At 42.7% G+C, this 19,399-nt stretch overlaps 1 protein-coding gene across 3 annotated transcripts in view; it reads right to left on the bottom strand.

Annotated features, from left to right (window-relative positions):
* Positions 1 to 6,929: 6,929 nt before the first annotated feature.
* LOC138748667 (GTPase KRas) overlaps positions 6,930 to 19,399 on the bottom strand; it is a 30,479-nt gene continuing 18,009 nt past the window's right edge. For 2 of the 3 annotated variants that reach the window (XM_069909246.1, XM_069909245.1), the window contains exons 3-5: positions 15,779 to 15,957; positions 13,847 to 14,006; positions 6,930 to 7,736 (exon numbers count right to left, since the gene is read on the bottom strand). In XM_069909246.1, the coding sequence (XP_069765347.1) occupies positions 7,620 to 7,736; positions 13,847 to 14,006; positions 15,779 to 15,957 (456 nt within the window). In that variant the 3' untranslated portion in view covers positions 6,930 to 7,619. Of the gene's footprint in view, positions 7,737 to 12,684; positions 12,806 to 13,846; positions 14,007 to 15,778; positions 15,958 to 19,399 lie in introns of all 3 variants that reach the window. The other variant, XM_069909247.1, reaches the window with a different exon arrangement.

Genomic DNA, 19,399 nt, shown 5'->3' on the forward strand with positions numbered 1-19,399 from the left:
GCACGACACGTGGGGGCGAAAGAGATTCGTGGCCGCCGCGGGGAGCTTGGCCTATCGGGTAGTGGTGACGCCTAAAAGGTCGCCTCCCATTGGCGACAAGATGCCAGGGTGGATGCGTGCGCTAATCTTACTGGTCCCTTTCAAACTGCCGCTGTTGTCACGTGATTGTTAGCCCTCGGAGACGTGTGTGCAGCACCAACACGCTTTTATTAGCTTGTAGTTAACGGCTGGAATCTACAATGGCCTCCAGGTAAATTGGAGGTAAGGGGGAAAAGCGGGGTTATATCGGGACCGATGGGGGCGGAGCCAAGAGGAGGGGTTGGTCGTCTAATCTATTCACAGGTAGCGAATTCCTTCAGAAGAGAACCTGCAGTGTGACAGAATATATAGAGGTGTTTGGGAGATAAACTGGGAAAGGTTTGTTCGAGCAGGTCACACACAAACACTTTAAAACACAGAATTTTTGTAAGAGCTTTTGCTAAAGGCAATAAATGTAACAACAGGCAGCAGCAGCTCTGTCTGGAAAACAACTTGCTGTCTGGAAGGTCATGTGATCTTTGCAGGAGGAGAGGAGGGAAAAAAAAAGGCTCTGCTCTCAGGCAGGAGGAAGTGTGAGAGACAGACAGACATTGGTTCCAGAGGGACGAGCTGGCAAGCTTTGGAAGACAGCCTGGTCGAAGGAGAGGACTAGCTGTCCGGTGTTTCCCTTGGAATAGGAGAAACAGAAAGGAACTCTGTGGTGACCTGAAATAAGAAAAACTCTCTCTTAAGACCAACAAGAACCCTCCTGAGTGGTAACCATTTACCTTTCAAGCACCAAAGCCTAGTGGACTTTATTAATGTTAACTTCTGTGCACAGTACAAGAATTGCCTGCAACTGGTGAGATTGGCCTGTGAACCAAAGAACTTTGCTGAACTTACACACACGTGCGCTTAAAATTAGAAGGGGGTTAAGTAAGTCAATCAAGATAAGTTTTAAGTTTTATTCTATTGCTATGTTCAAAGATAATTAAAAGCAACTTTTGTGGAATTAACCCTTTGCCATGGTGCATGTCTATTGCTGTTGGGTTCTGGGGACCTCTGGACTCGTAACAGTAGATGAAAACGAAGGCCATGTTCAGCAACAATTATTTACAAGCTGAGTGTCTGGGGCCTGGTTATTCTGGTCGAATGCCTGAGCACGGGTGGGCTTTGCTCTTCCATAACTTCCTGTGGGTCTTGGATACTGGGACTCGAAATGGGACTCTAGGGTTATGTGGTTGGAATCATGTTGTCTGGAATCCTGTGCAGGGTATTTAGAGGTTCCAGGCCTATTGTGGGTGTTAGGACCTCAGTTCCTGAAGGTGCCAGGTCTCTGATCGAGACAGTGTCCTTTCTGCCACATAGGCATACATCATATTTGCATGCAGTAGGTGTACTCTCTTGACCAGAGGGTCAGTTTTGCTTCTCCTCGTGTACTTTTCCAGCAGGACTGGTCCTGGTGTCATTAGACATGCTGGAAGAGTGATAGATGGTCTTTGGAAATGAACAGTTGTATTCCTCTGGAGAAGATCACATATAATCTTAGAAAGGGATGCAATACCCTCATGAAAATTTGGCAGCCTTACCTAAAATATATAGGCACTTCATAATGCCACTTTAGGGATGTGATCATTTCTGGTTAGCCAGAAAGCCTCTTTAAAAGATAGCAAGGACACAGTGTTAGTACCGTGTCTCTGTGTTTCACTGTCAGCACTGACTGAATTTAATTTTTTTTCCTTCATTGGGTTTATTTAGGAAGGGTAGGGAAGTGGGGTTTCTTGGGTGTTTTGTGTTCTGTATAATTGTTAAATAAGTTTGAAAGTGAAAATAAAATATATTTTTTAAAATCCCAAGCGAATAAGGCTGTAACAGTATCAATAATAATGAAGAAAAATTAGTTTTCCTTGCTCTTATTCCACACAAATAATCCCAGTCATCTCACCGGAAGCTCTTTTTATGACATGTGATCCAACATCCAGATTCTCTCTTGAGATTTTGGGAATTTTGACAAAACCATCCAAGGCAACCATGTTTTTTTTTAGATACAGGCAATCCCATGCAATAAGGTTTCCTAGCAACCCAATTATGATTGGACTTTTGGAACTGCACCACTTCAGGCTGTGGCTCAGGGTCATCTTCCTTAAAAACAGCAAGGTCCTGCAATATTCTTCTTCAAAAATAAATTTTATTCACAATAACTTATTTGCAAAATGAAAACCTTTTGATTTTAATAAGAGAAATTTGGACACATGTATGGATGGGAGAAGTATGGAGGGCTATGGACAGAGTAGAGGGGCTGAACTGGCCTGTTTCTGTGTGGTAATTGTTCTATGGTTCTTTTTGTATCCTTTGTGTTATATCCTTGCATATCTTTCTATTGTTACATTCACTCTCCATTTTGCACCCTTGCCACCACTGTGGCACCTTGTTATTACTCCCCCCTCAGTTGCGTGGAGCGTAGAAGATTGAGAGGGGACTTGATAGAGGTGTTTAAGATTTTAAAAGGGACAGACAGAGTAAACGTGGATAGGCTTTTTCAATTAAGAGTGGGGGAGATTCAAACTAGAGGGCATGGTTTAAGATTGAAGGGGGAAAATTATAAGGGGAACATGAGGGGAAATTTCTTTACGCAAAGGGTGGTAGGGATGTGGAATGAGCTTCCGACAGACGTGGTCAAGGCGGGATCATTGGTTACATTTAAGGAAAGACTGGATAGTTACATGGATAGGAGAGGACTGGAGGGGTATGGACCGGGAGCTGGTCAGTGGGACTAGGAGGGTGGGGATTTGTTACGGCATGGACTGGTAGGGCCGAACTGGCCTGTTCTGTGCTGTAAGTGGTTATATGGTTATATATGGTTTGAAGGACTTCCCCTCAGCCTTATCCCCTCAGTGCTCAGTAATGGAAGAACTAGACTGTGGATTTTCCCCACAAAGTCCTTGCATTGGCTACACTAAGCCTCAGTGTGTCCCTCAGCATGTACTGATGCAGCCTGGAATGTGCTATTCGATGCATTCCCTCACCGACATCTCCGTGTGCTGAAAGAGTGACAGGTTTCAGGCAGACCAAGGGCACCTTTCACTGAGTTGATGTCTGTCTCTGCCTATATCCTTGGGAACAGAGTCCTCTGTCACATTGCTGCTGAAGATGAACCACGATAAGGACCCTTGCATCCTTCTCCACACTATGTAAATCCACTCCACTGCAGTCATCTCGGGGACAATGTGCATTGTGTGGGTGATATTTCTGTCGTACATGAATGATCTGACCAGGAGGGCTCCTCTCACTGCCACCCAGGTCAAGTCCTGGTTCTTATTAGGGAGCACTGGCAATGAGGCATTCTGCCAGATGACCTGGACAGTCTGCTCAGGGAACCATCTCACACTATCCTTGTCTCTCAGTGTCTGCAAGGTGTTCCATGCTGACCACTGCCTGATGGGACTGTGGTTAAAGGTGTTTGGAAAAGTTTTACCGTAAAGGATAAGTAGTGTGGCAATGCTCAGCTGACTGGCACATTGTTCAGCAATGGGGCCGACCCATCCTTTGCAACACCTACAAAACGTAGAACCTCAGTATATTGAGGCACCTGGCGCGTTCGTACTTGGGTTTCACGCACGGCCTGATACAGCCACAAATGAAGGAGCCATAAATGTCACATCCACCAAGTATGTCTCATAACTACAGTGAGAAGTTGCTGTCTACTGCACTTTCATCGTTTTACTGATCAGGCCTCGATGAAAATACACTGGACGGCAAAAAAAAGAATGCTTTTGGATGTATTTTATGGATTTTGGGTCGCTGATCACAACAGTCACCGTAACATTTTCCTACCACAAACTGTTTCTTCGATGTAACCTTTTTTTGTGATTTTCTTGACATATTTTAAGTCGACTTTAAGCCTATAAAACCATGAAGTGCACCGTGTAATTGAAAATTAATTTTCTGCATTCGCATTTGGATTCCTTCCCTGCTGACCACCAGGACATTGCAAAGCCGTATCAGGGCAATTGGACTCCATCAACACTCATTCATCACTGACACGCAAGGTATCAGATGCAGAGTACAAATGAAAATCAGTGGCAAAACCTTTTTAGGTCAGTTGAATTAACACCATGTGTCAGCATGATTATATGATTAAACATGCTAAATTCAATAAAAGTAAAGTAAATTTAGTGATTCAAGATCAAGATTCAATATATATTTTCACGTAATAAAAAGTGTTGTTACACAAAATTGCCTTTTATCTGCTGTAAGGCAGATAGATTCGCCAATAGGCAGAAATTGCCTGAAGGGCCTCTTACACTTGGCCTTTTACTTGTTAGCCTGCTCTTTTCCTCCCTCCTCCCCTCCTTTCAGTTCAGACACCTTACTTCTTGCTCTTACCTTGACGAAGGACTCAGTCCCAAATCGCTGCATGAATCTGCTGAGTTTCCATCACACTTATGCGTATTGCACCACGATCACAGCATCTGTTGAACTGTGACTGTAGTGTGACGGGTACTTCAGTATGTGGGCTGGCTTTCCGAGGCAGCGGGAGATGTAAATGGAGTCCATAGAGTGGAGGAAGTTATAGTTACACGGTGTGGAAACGGGCCCTTCAGTCTTGGCTATGCTGACTAAATTGCCTCATTCTACCTGCCTGCATTTCATCCATATGCCTCTAAACCATGTATCCATCCAAGTTTTTTTTTAAAACATTGCCATAATATCTAACTCATCTACCTCTCTGTAGCCCATTCCATACATCCACCATATTTGTGTTGAACAGTTACACCTCACGTTCCTAACGAATCTTCTCCCCCTCGCCTTAAACCAGTGGTTCTCAACCTTTTTCGTTCCACTCACATCGCACTTTAAGTAATTCCCAAGCCATCAGTGCACTGTGATTGGTAAGGGATTGCTTAAGGTGAGTGGGAGGGAAGGAGAATCACTGCTCTAGCCCCAATTGTCACTGAAATACTTTGCTGGAGAAAAATGGTCATTGGCCCATTTTCCTTTGGAGTTCTGAGGCCGTGCACATAACGAGTCAATGAGGTACGACTAAAACAGTGGTTTTCAAGCTTTTTCTTTCCACCTACATCCCACCTTAAGCAATCCCTTACTAATCACAGAGCACCGGTGGCCTAGGGAGTGCTTAAAGTGGTGTGTGAGTGGAAAGAAAAAGGTTGAGAACCACTACCTTAAACTGATGCCCACTGGTTACTAATTCCTTTTCTGGGCAAAGCACACTGATTTTGCATACAATCTTTTATGTTCTGAGCTGCATTCAAACTTTCTATAGTTTGTTTTTCCAATCCTGAGCAGAACACCATGCTGTAATGCATTCAGCAAGTTATCTAATACCCTTTTTGGCTCTATATGCAAGCTGACTTTGCAATAGGCAGAAGATGATGGATGTGGATCACGTGCAGGTAGTAAATATTCAGGTTAATTTGGTCTTGTGTTGTTGCACAGACATCGTGCGCTGAAGGACCTGATTCTATGCTGCAATGCTCCATGTTCTCTTTGAGCAATATCATTTCTCTGCATCACAATGCACACACATATATGCATAAAGATATAACATAAAATATCTACAAATATTCTGGAATAATCTGTTACACAGTTGTGCTGGGAAAAGCATCAGGTTCAATGGGTTCAGAGACAAGTCTGGACACAAGTGGTACCATCACCCACCAGACATTGCTCCATGCCAGGTTGCTACCATGGACATCGCTGGAAGTGTCACGGGTAAGATGTGCACTACATTGAAGCTAAGCCGTTAGTACTGTGATAGGTCGGTTCTCATAGAGAGCTGCAACCCCGTTGGTTAGGGAACTGGGTGTGTGTTTCCCTGTAGTGTATGAGCGGGTCGAGTATAGCTTTACCATTGTCGGAGTCCAACCTAGGTACGAGATGAATATATCATCGCTTAAGTGAAATAGCGATCGAGTATCACCCCTGTTTATTTCCTGTATTAATAATAATTCCCAGTGAAAGCGAGGATCTGTCATCTCTTTGGCTGTTATGATGATTCTGTGAATGGACTTCTGGTCCGATGCTTTGCAGCTACCATTAATTACCACACAATAGCCTCTTTTAAATTGCAGTGCCTGCAAAGCCCTCCTGGGACCCAGGTGCAATGACTAGGGCAAAGGTCCTTGGAGCACCCAGCAATTTAAGAGGGAACCTATCCCTGCAATGACTCGTCATGCACTTCCCAAAGTACCACTGGGTGCTGGCTGCCTAGTGACACACACACGCAAACGTCACCGGAATAAGCGAGCCGGCCATTTTCATTTCCAGATTGCCTGTGGATGCAACCTAGGTAAGTTTAACTGGGTTCCCTGACTACCTGAGGTAGGTCAGGGACCCGGATGGATTCTTATGGGGTTGACCCTTTCTAACTGCTGCGTAACTGGGTCGCTAACCAAGCAAATTGCCTGGTTAACCCCATTTTATGTGGCAGTTTGAAAGGGCCTAATTATGCAGCCAGACAGGGCACTATAGAATTGCACATTTCTGATCTATGAATTTGAAAGATCAGGACCTCACTGTGACCAGACTCTGACCCCTACTGCAGTTGGCTCCACCACCATCCCTGGCAGACATCTCCCCTAAACATTCCTCCACTCACCTTACACAGATGTCCTCTGGTATTTACTATTGTCACCCCAGGAAAAAGGGGTGTCCATTATCCTCATCTAGGCCCATCATGATCTTATATCCCTCAATTAAGTCATCTCCCATCCTTTGTGGCTATCAATCTCATAGTTCAATGCTCCATCACTGATTCTTGTTGTGTCAGCTACCAGGAACCAGTCGAGCAGCAGCCTTGGTTCATCTCGGCGATTAAGAATGAACCACAGTTAAAGCAATAGTGATTCAAACCTTCCGTTAAGATTTAAGAAACATGCACATAGCAAATCTTTAAAAGGTATGAACAAAATTGCACTTTTTTTATTATTTTGGTGATTTAAAGTACAATTTTTGTCATCAAAGCCATTATGACAAATACCAGACATACTTCTAAAAACTTCTATAAAACTGGCTACCTGTCAGTTCTGTGGAGCATAATGGACATGCCCAAGTCAGCACACACAAAAGGATTTGGAGAGATCATTGACAAATAAAGCATTAACATACAAAATGTGCACCTTAAGCTTTACAATTTTACAAAATGTAGTTAAAATATATTCCAGGTAAACCAGGCATGAGAGAGAGAACCCATCAAGCTGTTGGCACTGAAGTGGAAGTATATCATATATATTTTTAGCATGATAAATAAAGACAAATGGGTTTGAAAAAGCACAGTTACATGCACAAGAGCCCCAGGGAGCAGTCAATTTGTTTCCCAACCGACGAGTTAAGCCAATTTAATAAAGTAATGGTAGACACTCAGGGAATACTGGCACTTGAATGAAATAAAGCACACAACACTTTTCTTTTAAACTGTGCCACAATCTGAACAGCCATCAGTTCCATAAAGCCAAATCTGATAAAAGGACTGATAAAAAAGAAAGCCTAATAATTTAGTGCAATATACAAAAAAAAATACAAAAAAATAATCAGGTTTCATTTTTTTCAGCTAAGCAAACATCTTCCACAGTAAACCCTATTCACATAATTAAACATTTTTTCTTGGTTTTATTCTTCTTCTTTTTGCCATCTTTACTCATTTTCTCTTTGTGCTTCCGAATTTCACGAACTAGCGTGTAGAACGCATCATCGACACCCTGCAAGTAAAAAAAAAACCATCTGATTTCATTTCTGTTATTTTCGCGGTTTTTTTGTTATCAATTTGAAGCTCGCTATGTTTCACAGGAATCTGCTTTCAACAATTAGTACTCTTGCCTGAGAAGGTAAAACTCAAAAGTACAAGCAGTTGGAGGAAAAGTTCGACTCTGGTTTTCAGTGGTTAACTTGAAGCTTTTCAGTGGGCATTTGTCTTTTGACATATAAGAGAAATTTGGATCAGTACATGGACAGGAGGGGTATGGCCTGGGTACGTCCAAGGGTCTAGCCAGAATAGTAGTCTGGCATGGACTAGATAGGCTGAAGGGCCTGTTTCTGTGCTGCAATGTTCTCTGGAGGGACATCATCCATTGGAAATTTTAATCATCGGGCCTCATTTGAATGTCGTTCTTCCACTTCCCATCAGTTCAACGTAGACCGAGGGAACAAACCTTCCTCTTTTATCTGCTAGGTGAGTAGAGACATTGGAAATGACCATGAGGAACCATGATTTAAATTCCCAGGCCCCCATACCCGTTTAACTCAAATACTCTCCTAGCCCACAAAGCCACAAAAGCGAGAGCAGTTTCCCCAAACCATTCAGTTGAGCTGCTTCTGATAGACAAATATCTCACCATCTGCTTCAGCTGAACAATCAAACCCATGAAGTTGCAGGGTTATAAGACCCAAGGAGTGACCAGTGGCCTTGGTATGAAACCTGTTCCTCTTCCTCTGGGATCATTTTGCCGATATCTATCCCTCATGGCAAAATAGATCCCAGAGTGGCTCATCTGATGTCTTGTAACACATCACACTTACCAGCTTTCTGTAAACTTGTGCACCATACAAGAATCAAACTGGTGGATGAGTGCTTAAACAAAACAGGAAATTACGGCCACAAAATACTCAGCCAGAGAGCACTTCACCCTTTAAGTCTTCAAAGTTACAACGTAATTCATCCTATGATATCCCCACAGATTTTCTTTCTGCCTATTTGAGGGCTACTCAACTTAATTTGAAGAAAAATTCAAACATCGCCCACAAGGTCTAATGTTCTCTTCAAACCCCTTCGCTTCCTTTGCTCCTGCTTTTCCAGTCTATTTACACCACCAATCATTCTGAGAACCTTCCTAGTAAAGTGTACCTTTCTAAAGCTGCACTGGGGTTTTGTTTTCTAGCTTTCTGCTCAATGGTTCCATTTACATCACCGAATGCACATCCTTCACTCGTCATGTTGATCACACATGGTATTTAAAGTTGCCGGGCTGCTTAACAAATTTTCTAGGTCTCTCTTTATGCATTCCCCTTAATATTGGACCATTTCCCATGTAAATGTCTCTTCTCATCCTTCTCACTTTTCAACCATTGTGTCCATTTACTTCTGACTCCAAAGTTCGCTCCCAATTTTCCTCAGTTTACGACATTCCAAATTTAGTCTTGTGCAAATTTCAGACCTGCGCCATGAAGTCACTAAAACATGCACTGCTCTTCCTCAGTAGCCATGCAAGTTAGAACATAGAACAGGAGAGGAGCAGGCCCTTCGGTCCATGAAGTCTGGGACAAACACGAAGCCAAACTGAATTCACTCAGCCATATTCGATGAGAATGGAAAAAAAAACTTACCCTACACATCTCCTTTAAACTCCACACCCCTCCCCCCCCCCCCCCACAATAAATATATGTCTTCTCGTACGAGAAATGTTACAATCGCTTTTACCATTCCTCTCATCACTTTCTAAACTTTTATCAGCTCTCTCTGACTGGCTTACGGTTAGGCAACATCTGTGGAAATCAAAACGGGTTGCATTTCAGGTCAAACATCCTTCTTAAATCCATCTGAAGTATTGAGTTTCCCTTTCCACAGATGCTGGCCTGACCTGCTATTTCAAGCAATGTTTTTAAATTTCCGATTTCCAACTTTATTTCTTGGAGTTTAGAAGAATGAGGGGAGATTTGATAGAGGTTTACAAAATTATGAGGGGAATAGAGAGTAAATGGAAGTAGACTCTTTTCTCTTAGATTAGGTGAGATAATGCAAAAGGGGAAAGGTTTAGAGGGAACATTAGGGGGAACCTTCACTCAGAGTGGTGGAAGCGTGGAACAAGCTGCCACCTGATGTAGTAAATGCAGGTTCACAAGTTTAAAAATAAAATGGATTGATACATGGATGGGAGAGGTCTGGAGGGTTATGGAATGGGTGCAGGTCAATGGGACTAGCTGCATGATGTTTTGGAACAGACTAGAGGGGGGGTGAGTGGCATTTTTTCCATGCTGCAATGTTCTATGGTTCTATCAGAATGTTGGGGGGGGGGGGGGGGGAGTCCTCAATTTTATACTTCTTAAATCTCCTCTCATCCTCCTTGTTCCACCATGGGGGGAGTGGGAGAAATGGAGTCTAGCAAAAACAACCAAAGACCCAACATAGACAAGATCAAGGAGATGATTGTGGACTTCAGGAGGACCAGGAATGACCACCCTCCATTACACATCTTGGTAGGGGACAGTAGAGAGCACCAAGTTCCTTAGAGACCACTTAACTATGAGGTATCAGGAAGGCGCAACAGCGACTGCTCTTCCTGAAAAGGCTGAAGTGGGCAAGTGAGTTTTTACTTCAATCATGGTGTCTTACAATTGTTTTAGAACATAGAACACTATAGGCCCTTCGGCCCTCAATGTTGTGCTGACCCATATATTCCTTTTTTTAAAAAGTACTAAATCCTCCCTACCCCGTAACCCTCAATTTTTCTTCCATCCATGTGCCTGTCCAGGAATCTCTTAAATGCTCATAATGTTTCAGCCTCCACCACCATCCCTGGCAAGGGATTCCAGGCACCCACAATGCTCTGCGTAGTTAAAAAAAAACTTTTAAGTTTTGTTTTCTATTCCTTAAAAAGCTAATAGAAAACGCACCATTTTAATGGAACTCAAAAGTGTACACGGTGAGTACAACCAGACTCTATCATTGCGTGTGCTGATGAACGGCTTCCTCGTTAATTCAGCGACAACGTTTCCAAAAAGATTTAATTTCGGGGAAGGGAAGAGGTCAGCAACTCTTGTGGAAAGTGGTAGTTTTATCGACTGATGCAAATAAAAGCATTTCCAATACTTGCATAATGCAATGTCTTCTTCATAGTACACGTCCAGCAACTCTCACAGCATGTCCGACGACACAAATGGAAGTTAATTCTGCAAGCCAGTGCTTGCAGTTAAAGGGTGTCAGAAGCAACTAAACATTTCCCAGCTATACCTCCCCTATAATTCTCTGATCTCCTCTGCCTTTTGTCCCTACACATGTTCCTTTGAACCTGGCAGTCACATATTCAGCAATCTTGCCCAGAAACTCTCTCCACTTTTCCCACCTTTGTTCTCTTTAAGACAAAAAGCAAGACTCTTTGCAATCATGGTTTTTACCCCTTTCTCTATATTCACTGAAAAGAAAGATAGAGGAATGACATCTCAAGGCACTCCAGAACTTCCAGAGAAATGTTAGTTAAGAGTTGGATATTGAACCAAACATGGGGTCCCCAGAAAACTGGTCATTTCACAATGAATCCATTTTTAAAAAAAAACTTGGGCTTATGACAATATATTTTAAAATCATTAATATGAACAAATGCACTGAAATTCTTACTTGATGCAACACAGGTGTGCAAGATATTAAATATACGACAGTAATATAAACTACCAAGATGAACGGTGAGACAGAAAGAGCCCATAAATACAAAACGATAGATAAACATTTTCCAAATCATTTTGGTTCTACACAACTTGACTTTAGTTCTGTGAAATCTTGGGTTAGTTCTCTTTAGAGAATAAAGATTCAATATGTCTTTTGAATGAGTTGACAAGAGGATAGGTTACTACGGACAGAGTTCAAGGTGACTGAATTTTGTGAGAAACTTGAGTCAATAAATGACTCATCTGGACTTCATTGCCCAGAGATTGGTGCAAACCATTTTAAAAACACATTCAAAAAGGAAATGGAGAAGCAGACACAGTGCTACCCCTCTGGGTCCTACTGCCTGGCCCTGATGCCGACACCTCCGTACAGGCTTTAAACGGCCTCTGAAAGGAGCCACCAGTGTTTTTTGTTAAAATCAGAGCCCAAGATGGGAACATGTGCTGGCAGGGTACCACGGGGGGGGGGAGCCAGACTCTGGTGGAAATCAGCAGGCTACTGCAGGGTATCAGAAATGGGGAGAACACTCCCCAACAAGAAGGAAAAGGATGGGAGATGAGGCTACATGACAGCAGACCTGCAAGAGGCTTACTGGCTGAAGGACCCACACAGGCTGAGGGCTATTGGGAGACTTGCGGTTGAAGGACTCACACACTTGCAGTCAAAAGACTCACACAGGCTGCGGGCGACTTGCAGTCGAAGGAGGAGACTGGCTCATGGTGACCAGGTATCGGACCCAGGATTTGAGAGAGAGAGCTGAGGGCATGAAGGGCTCCAGGTGCTGAAGGCCTCCTGACCGCTTCTTAGGTTTGGATCCGGAACCTGTGTTCCAGCATGACAATAGCTTGAACTGGAGTCTGCGGCTGCGGGAGCGCTGGCTATGAACCTAGTGCCTCTGTAGGCTCTCTTTCTCCTATTGTTAGAAGCAAAGCTGATGGTGACTCTTTGCTTTCCTTAAGGCAGGCAAAAATTGAAGTATATCACGTATTTTACATTTTAATTGTATTATTGCATGACAATAAAATAAACCGTAGAACCTTTGAAACAATGAGGATTTTTGTGCATAAATTCATCCAGGTACAAGGGGGTGCCCTTTGGAGAAAAAAAATGACAAAAGGATTCTCCTTTGTGCTATGTTGCTCTCAGATTCAAAAATCAAATTCTGCAATACTCATTATCTAAAAGGTACAAAAGTAATTTGTCCCAAACATTCTACAATGATTTTTTTTTAAAAAAAGACAGGACCTTGTGTTTTGAAACACACAACTTACCGCTTCACATCACAATACATTTAAAGGGCACACAGTGGACAGTCTTCTCCTCAGTGTCGAGTTTTTTCAACCTATATTGGCGAATCTCACGTACCAGTGTATAAAATGCATCCTCCACTCTCTGCATCACAAAATACAACTCCTTCAGCGATCACTTGCATAAAAGACAAACAGAGGTTCTGGGGTGGAAACCAACCACAACACTTTGAAATTTGTACAAAATCCAAATCAATCTTTTGGGGGAGGGGGGAAATCAACTGAATAGAATTTTATTGATTTGTGACTCCGACACACATACACATATGATCACCAATATTCAAGGAGTTGTGATTTTAGCCATGTAGAGATTTTAAAAATGAACACCATCACCAAAGCAGTGCAGGATGCAGTAATCATTGGATTTCAGGTCATTGCTCGTCGCTACAGAAAGAACAACTGCGGAGGTTCGTGAAGCAGGGAAATCTGCACAACACGATGAAAAATGATTTATTCCCACCAGACTGCAATGCAGTGGAGCGATTTTAAACCATGGATAGATCAGCAGAAGGTAGGAACTTCACATCACAAACTGTATAACAGCTTTCAAGGCTTGCAATGTTACCTCCACTTGGGTGGCAAAACACAAGCCAAAGCTTCATGTTACAAAGCAAGCCCCGCGATAAAAATGAGCTCCCAAAATAAAGAATCATGCAACCTGTTTATGCTTCTGCTTATGACAAAACATTTTGCACAAGCAAAAGCTGGTTTATGTTTGAAAAAGAAGCATTATTAGAAGTCATCCAAACACAATTTCCTTTCATATCCAATTGGCTTAATTATATGGACCAGAGGCTGATTACTTTCACTTGGAAGGATTTTAAGTTCAGGGCAGATACAAACCAGTTAGCTAAAAGGCAGAATGTTTAAAAAGGTTCATTTGAATCCCATTTGAGGTTTCCAGTTATCTGTATTTATTTTAAAAAAGCTAATTTGGGATACACTCAGTATCTCATTGTGATGGGACAAAAAGGACAGCGAATGAGAACTCAGCTATCAAAGACCCCAAAAAAATCAGTCCTCAGCACAATCAGACTACTTCATGTGCCAAGGATTGGACATTAAAGCAAATCAACGCTCTGGTGAGATCATTTCTCAAGACACAACTCTGGTCCACACTTCTCACCTGTCTCGTTTTTGCTGACGTTTCAATGAATGGAATTCCGTAACTTCGTGCTAAATCCTGTGCTTGCTTTGTGTCCACGGTTCTTGCAGGCAGATCACATTTATTTCCCACAAGCACCATTGGAACATCGTCAGAGTCTTTTACCCTTTTGATCTGTTCTCTGTAGAACAAAACAAAATTTATTCATATTAGAGTAGAATTTTCCAATCAGTCTCAGCGTTCAGCATTACACTCCCAGATCAAGCAAAGCACTGCTATTGACAGCACCCGGTTCTGCAACGCACAGCACCTTTGTTTCACAACAAAAAGGCTGTTTAGTATTGATCTATGCTTAAATGTTGCTCATGGTTATTTTGTTCAATAACTAGATGGAGAATGCTCAATTGAAATACTTGATCAGGGCATGTACAAGTACAGGCACTGGGAGTCATTCTTAGAGAGTTCCATTCACCTCTAGATAGAGGTGTTAATCTATTGTGAGGTTTATAGGTAGAGACCTTTTTTCAGAGGAGCCAGCTTTTGCCACCAAAGTTAAATGAGACAAGAACTAGAGGACATGGGTTAAGTATGAAAGGCTAGATGTTTAAAGGGAACATGAAGGGCAACTCCTTCAAGCAGAGAGTGTGGTACGAGCTGCTAGCTGAAGTGTTGAATGTGGGCTCGATCACTGGCGTCACGGTGGGGGGGAGGGGGGGGGGGGTGGGGCCATCAGAGGGAGTGACACCAAAACCAAAATTACTCGCTAAAATTTTTGTGCAGTGTTTTAACAGTCATTTATATTTTTTTAAATAAAAATATCCCTGTAGTTAGTTATAACAACAAAAACGTTTTTCGTCAGCTCAGCAGACATGTATCAATAAACTTACGAGGCTAAACCTCGATGCTCATTTACTGTTTGCAACTTCTAATTCGCTCCAGTCAGAGCCGTCGTTGTTACCCAATGACAACGACGCTTTGAATCACATGGTTTCGTCTGCACGCGCTACCAGCATGAGCTGTTGTTCTCATTGCTGCTGGTGTTTTTATAGTCGCTGCTTTTGTCAAATTTTCTGGGTTTCAGCTACAATAATGTATGTCATTAGTATGTGTGATTTACAAGTAACATTAGTACAAAAAAATTAAGGGATTCTGTTTGGTCTGGTATAGAAGGAGGTCCATGGTTGTGGGGAGGTAGGTGACACCAACCCTAGTGACACCACTGGGCTTCATTGGAAAGGGACATGGATTGGAGGGGTAGGGAAGGCTATGGTCCAGGTTCAGGTCCAAGGGACGAGGCAGAATAATAGTTCAGCATAGACTAGATGAGCCGAAGGGCCTGTTTCTGCGCTGCAGTGTTTTATAGTTCTATTGTGACTACCCACCCCCACAGCTAAACAAAACTGTTGGTCCATTAATAAAACACTACAGAAAGTTCAAAACCCTTGTATCCCAGGGCGTGTGGAAATATTTATATGTACACAGAATGTGACAACACAAGACCATTTGTGACATTGTATCATTGCTAGTCTTTCAAAAGAACTTCTACGTCACCCCACTTCTTCTCCAGAGTCCTGGAAACATTAGTTCGGAAGTTTACGACCAGTCTCTGTCAATAAAAATACACTTTGGAAGTTCTCCCACCATTATTTTTCAACCACTTTTGGCATTAAGGTCAGTAGACAAGCACCTGAAAAGTGGGAGATCACGTCCCAGTTCAAAACAGACGGTAGGCTCAGTACAATGCGCCAGCGACCCGAGTTCGAATCTGCCACTGTCCGTAAGGAGTTTTTACGTTGCCCCCTAACCTGCGTGGGTTTCCTCTGGGTGTTCCAGTTCCTCCCATGTTCCAAAGACATTCAAGGTTTGTAGGTAAAATGCTCATATGGGTGCATTTGGGCAGTGTGGGCTTGTGGGCCGGAAGGGCCTGTTACCATGGTCTAAATTAAAACCCACCTATAATGATGAATATCCTCAAATGATTTTGAGTTATTTATGGCAAAGACACAGAGAAATCCCTCGCCTGTCCTCATGTACTGATCCCTCATAGCACTGTACTCCTCTTGACCTGCTGTGTCGAGAATATCTAAAAGACACGTTTCTCCATCAATTACAACTTGCTTTCTGTAGGAATCCTAAGAACAAATCAAAGAAAAGACAAGTTAGAACATTGATAGCAATTCTCTCAAAAGGCCATAAATGCACAGCTAATTGAAGCATCACTTATTGGTACCAAGTGGAACACAGTGATCCACAATCGAACAAGAACAAGCCAGGCAAGAACAAGAACAAATCTCTGGGATTGTGCACGAGAACAGGAAAGGAGGAAAGCCAATAATGTTAATGAGTTTATTGTCATACATATTGTATAAATATATAGATGCACCAAAATTATTACCGCAGCCACTTGGCAAAGAAAAGGACAATAGTGTTCAGTACATTAAGAGATGGTAAATACAGAAGGTAGGGAGTTAATAAATATGCAAAGTTATCACACCGCAAGAAAAAAAAAGGGGTGTTACAATAGTCCTTTGGCAGAACAGTCCATCATTAGTGTATCAAGGGGAGATTCAAGAGCCTGATAGCTATTGGAAAGAAATTGGTCTTTAAACAGGAGGTCCTGGTTTTTGGGCTTCTGTACATTCCACCCAATCCTTAATAATATACACCGAATATTTATCACCAGCTGGCAGATATATTATCGCCGGACTTATTACAAAAAATACATTTGCAGGGACCCACTTATACAACTTGAAAAGTGGTTAGTATGTCATTTTTTTGTATTTGAAGTTTGAAGTTACAAGAAACAGTAACAAGAATAAACTGGGAGTTGGTAAGAATCCATAAAACCCGGGTTCAAATCTGGCACTGTAAGGAGTTTGTACATTCTCCTCATGTCTGAGTGGGTTTCCTCCCACATTCCAAGGGTGTATGGGAGTATTTGAGTGCATGGGCTTGTGGGCCAGAAGGGCCTGTTACTGTGCTGTATCTCAAATTAAAACCTATCCTCATTGGTCACCTTTACTTTGAGATTTTAATTGTAGGCTGACCAGAAGAGAAAGCCACACAAAACAACTGGTGGAGAGAATTAACGCTCAAGGACAAGACTTGACTGCTACGTGAACTCCCTCCCAAATGAAGGAGGTCTGAACTCGAAGCATATGGCGATCTCTGGGTGACTAGACCAGGCACTTGTTGTCAGCTCCGATCTCTCTCTAGGCTGCCCAGAGGAGATATCAGAATTATGCAGGTCAAACCCGCAAAGAATCAACAATGCAGACTTGAGCCCTTCATCAAGTTATGAGCAAATTATACAGGGGTGAGCAAATTTAAGTTCTTGGGAGTCACTACCTTAGAGAATCTTTCATGGACCCAACACAAGAATGTATGTCAGCATCTCTACTTCCTCAGGAGTTTGCAGAGGTTCAGTGTGACATCGGAAACCCTGGCAAATTTTAGCAGAGGTGTGGTGGAAAGTGTGCTGACCAGCTGCATCACGATCTGGTATGGGGACATCAAAACCTTGCAAAAAATAGTGGACACATCCCAGGCATCACACGTAAAACCTTCCCCACCATCGAGAACATCTTGAGAGAACACTGCCATTGGAGAGCAGCAGCAATCATCAAGGATCCACACCACTCAGCACTCGCTCTGTTCTCACTGCTGCCATCAGGAAAGAGGTATCGGTGCCAGAAGACTTGCACCACCAGGTTCAAGAATAGCTGCCACCCCTCCACTATCAGACCCCTCAACAACAAACTCAATCAGGGACTTTTTTCAGGATTCATTTGTACTTTAAATTTTTTTTCCACACTGCCAATAAGTGGTAATATTGCTTCACAAGCAGCATAATACCTATGCCAGCATATGACCTATCCTGAACCTACAGCACCTCATCATTAGTCAAGAAAGCGCACCAGCCCCCACCTTGACAACGTTTTTATAGAGCACAATTGAGAGTGCCCAGTCTCTCATTAAGTTTGCAAGTACAGGTGCCTAATCTGTTTTTTTTTCTCCGGGATTCTGAACACCGGCAACCTCCAAAAATTGGCACTTTTTCGGGGAATGAAAACACCCAACCACCTTGCTCCTAACCTCCGCCATCTGTCGCCTGCCACTATTCCAACTACATGGGGGATCATGGATAAGGAAGACAGGCATTGCTTCCGCAATGAACCACCTGCATGCAGCCTACTTTTCTCCCACTGGTTGCTTTTTAACCAAAGCTAAGTGGGGACGGGAACAATGAGGATGTGAGCCAGTTTTATTTTGAAGTTTTACTTGAAAATTTTTTTTTAAAGTGGTATTATGGTCTTTATCTAAATTAATTTAAAACCCCACGCCCCCTTTTTTGTGCGATTTTGAAACATTGCATTTGCTTCAAAACACTGCCATTTTAAAATGATTCCAAAATCCGGAAGATTCCAAACAATGGCAACCCTGGATAAAAGGTTAGGCACACGTATGTTAATAAGCCTAGAATTTGGGACATTAACTTTCTGAAAAAATTTGTAGACATTACAAGGTAACATGTAATGGCAAACACAAAATGTGTGTGAGGCTCATGTGAAACTTGTAAAGGTCTCAAGAAAAACCCTGCCAAAACTGTGTTTAAATGTACAGCCAATATTCCGATGCTCTGAGTGTGTGGGACTCAGTGCTTGAATCCCCTCACTCCCGCTAGCGTTACAAAGGGTTAATAAAAAAGCTGTTGTAGGCTTAATTGGTCTTCTGTTGTGTTTTCTGCTATTTATTTTCTAACAGCGCAGGCTGACTTTAACAGTAGCTACAAAGCATCAGACCAGAGGACAACACAGGGGATCATCATCAAAATAGCCGATAAGATCACTGGGGTCTCCTTTCCACTAATGACAGCATTTACCGGGACCGTTGTTTAAATAGGGCTCTGGAATTATAGAAGACCCTTTCCATCCACCATACAGCATCTTTGACCCAAAGCCATCAAGGAGGTGATACAGGTTCATCACATTCAAAACTCCCAGGCTGGGAAATAGCTTCTTCCCAAATGGAAGTAAGATTGATGAATGTCTATAAATGAAATGAGTAAATTATTCCAAAATATTTTGTATATACCCATATATTTCGGCAGATAAAACGATACTTGAAGCACCCAAAAAACTCCCCAAAATGGGGTTGCCAGGCCAGATAGAAAAAGTGACCTTAAAATTCTACTCAAAATACCACTTGATTGGTACCATAACCCATCCAGACCCCATCTTTCTTTTCTTTGGCTTCGCTTTGCGGACGAATATTTATGAAGGGGTATGTCCACGTCTGCTGCAGGCTCGTTGGTGACTGACAAGTCCGATGCCAGACAGGCAGGCACGGTTGCAGCGGTTGCAAGGGAAAATTGGTGGGTTGGGGTTGGGTGTTGGGTTTTTCCTCCTTTGTCTTTTGTCAATGAGATGGGCTCTGCGGTCTTCTTCAAAGGAGGTTGCTGCCCGCCGAACTGTGAGGCACCAAGATGCATGGTTAGAGGCGATATCAGCCCACTGGCGGTGGTCAATGTGGCAGGCACCAAGAGATTTCTTTAAGCAGTCCTTGTACCTCTTC

Source organism: Narcine bancroftii, chromosome 13, assembly GCF_036971445.1.
Source record: "Narcine bancroftii isolate sNarBan1 chromosome 13, sNarBan1.hap1, whole genome shotgun sequence".
Classification (NCBI taxonomy): domain Eukaryota; kingdom Metazoa; phylum Chordata; class Chondrichthyes; order Torpediniformes; family Narcinidae; genus Narcine; species Narcine bancroftii.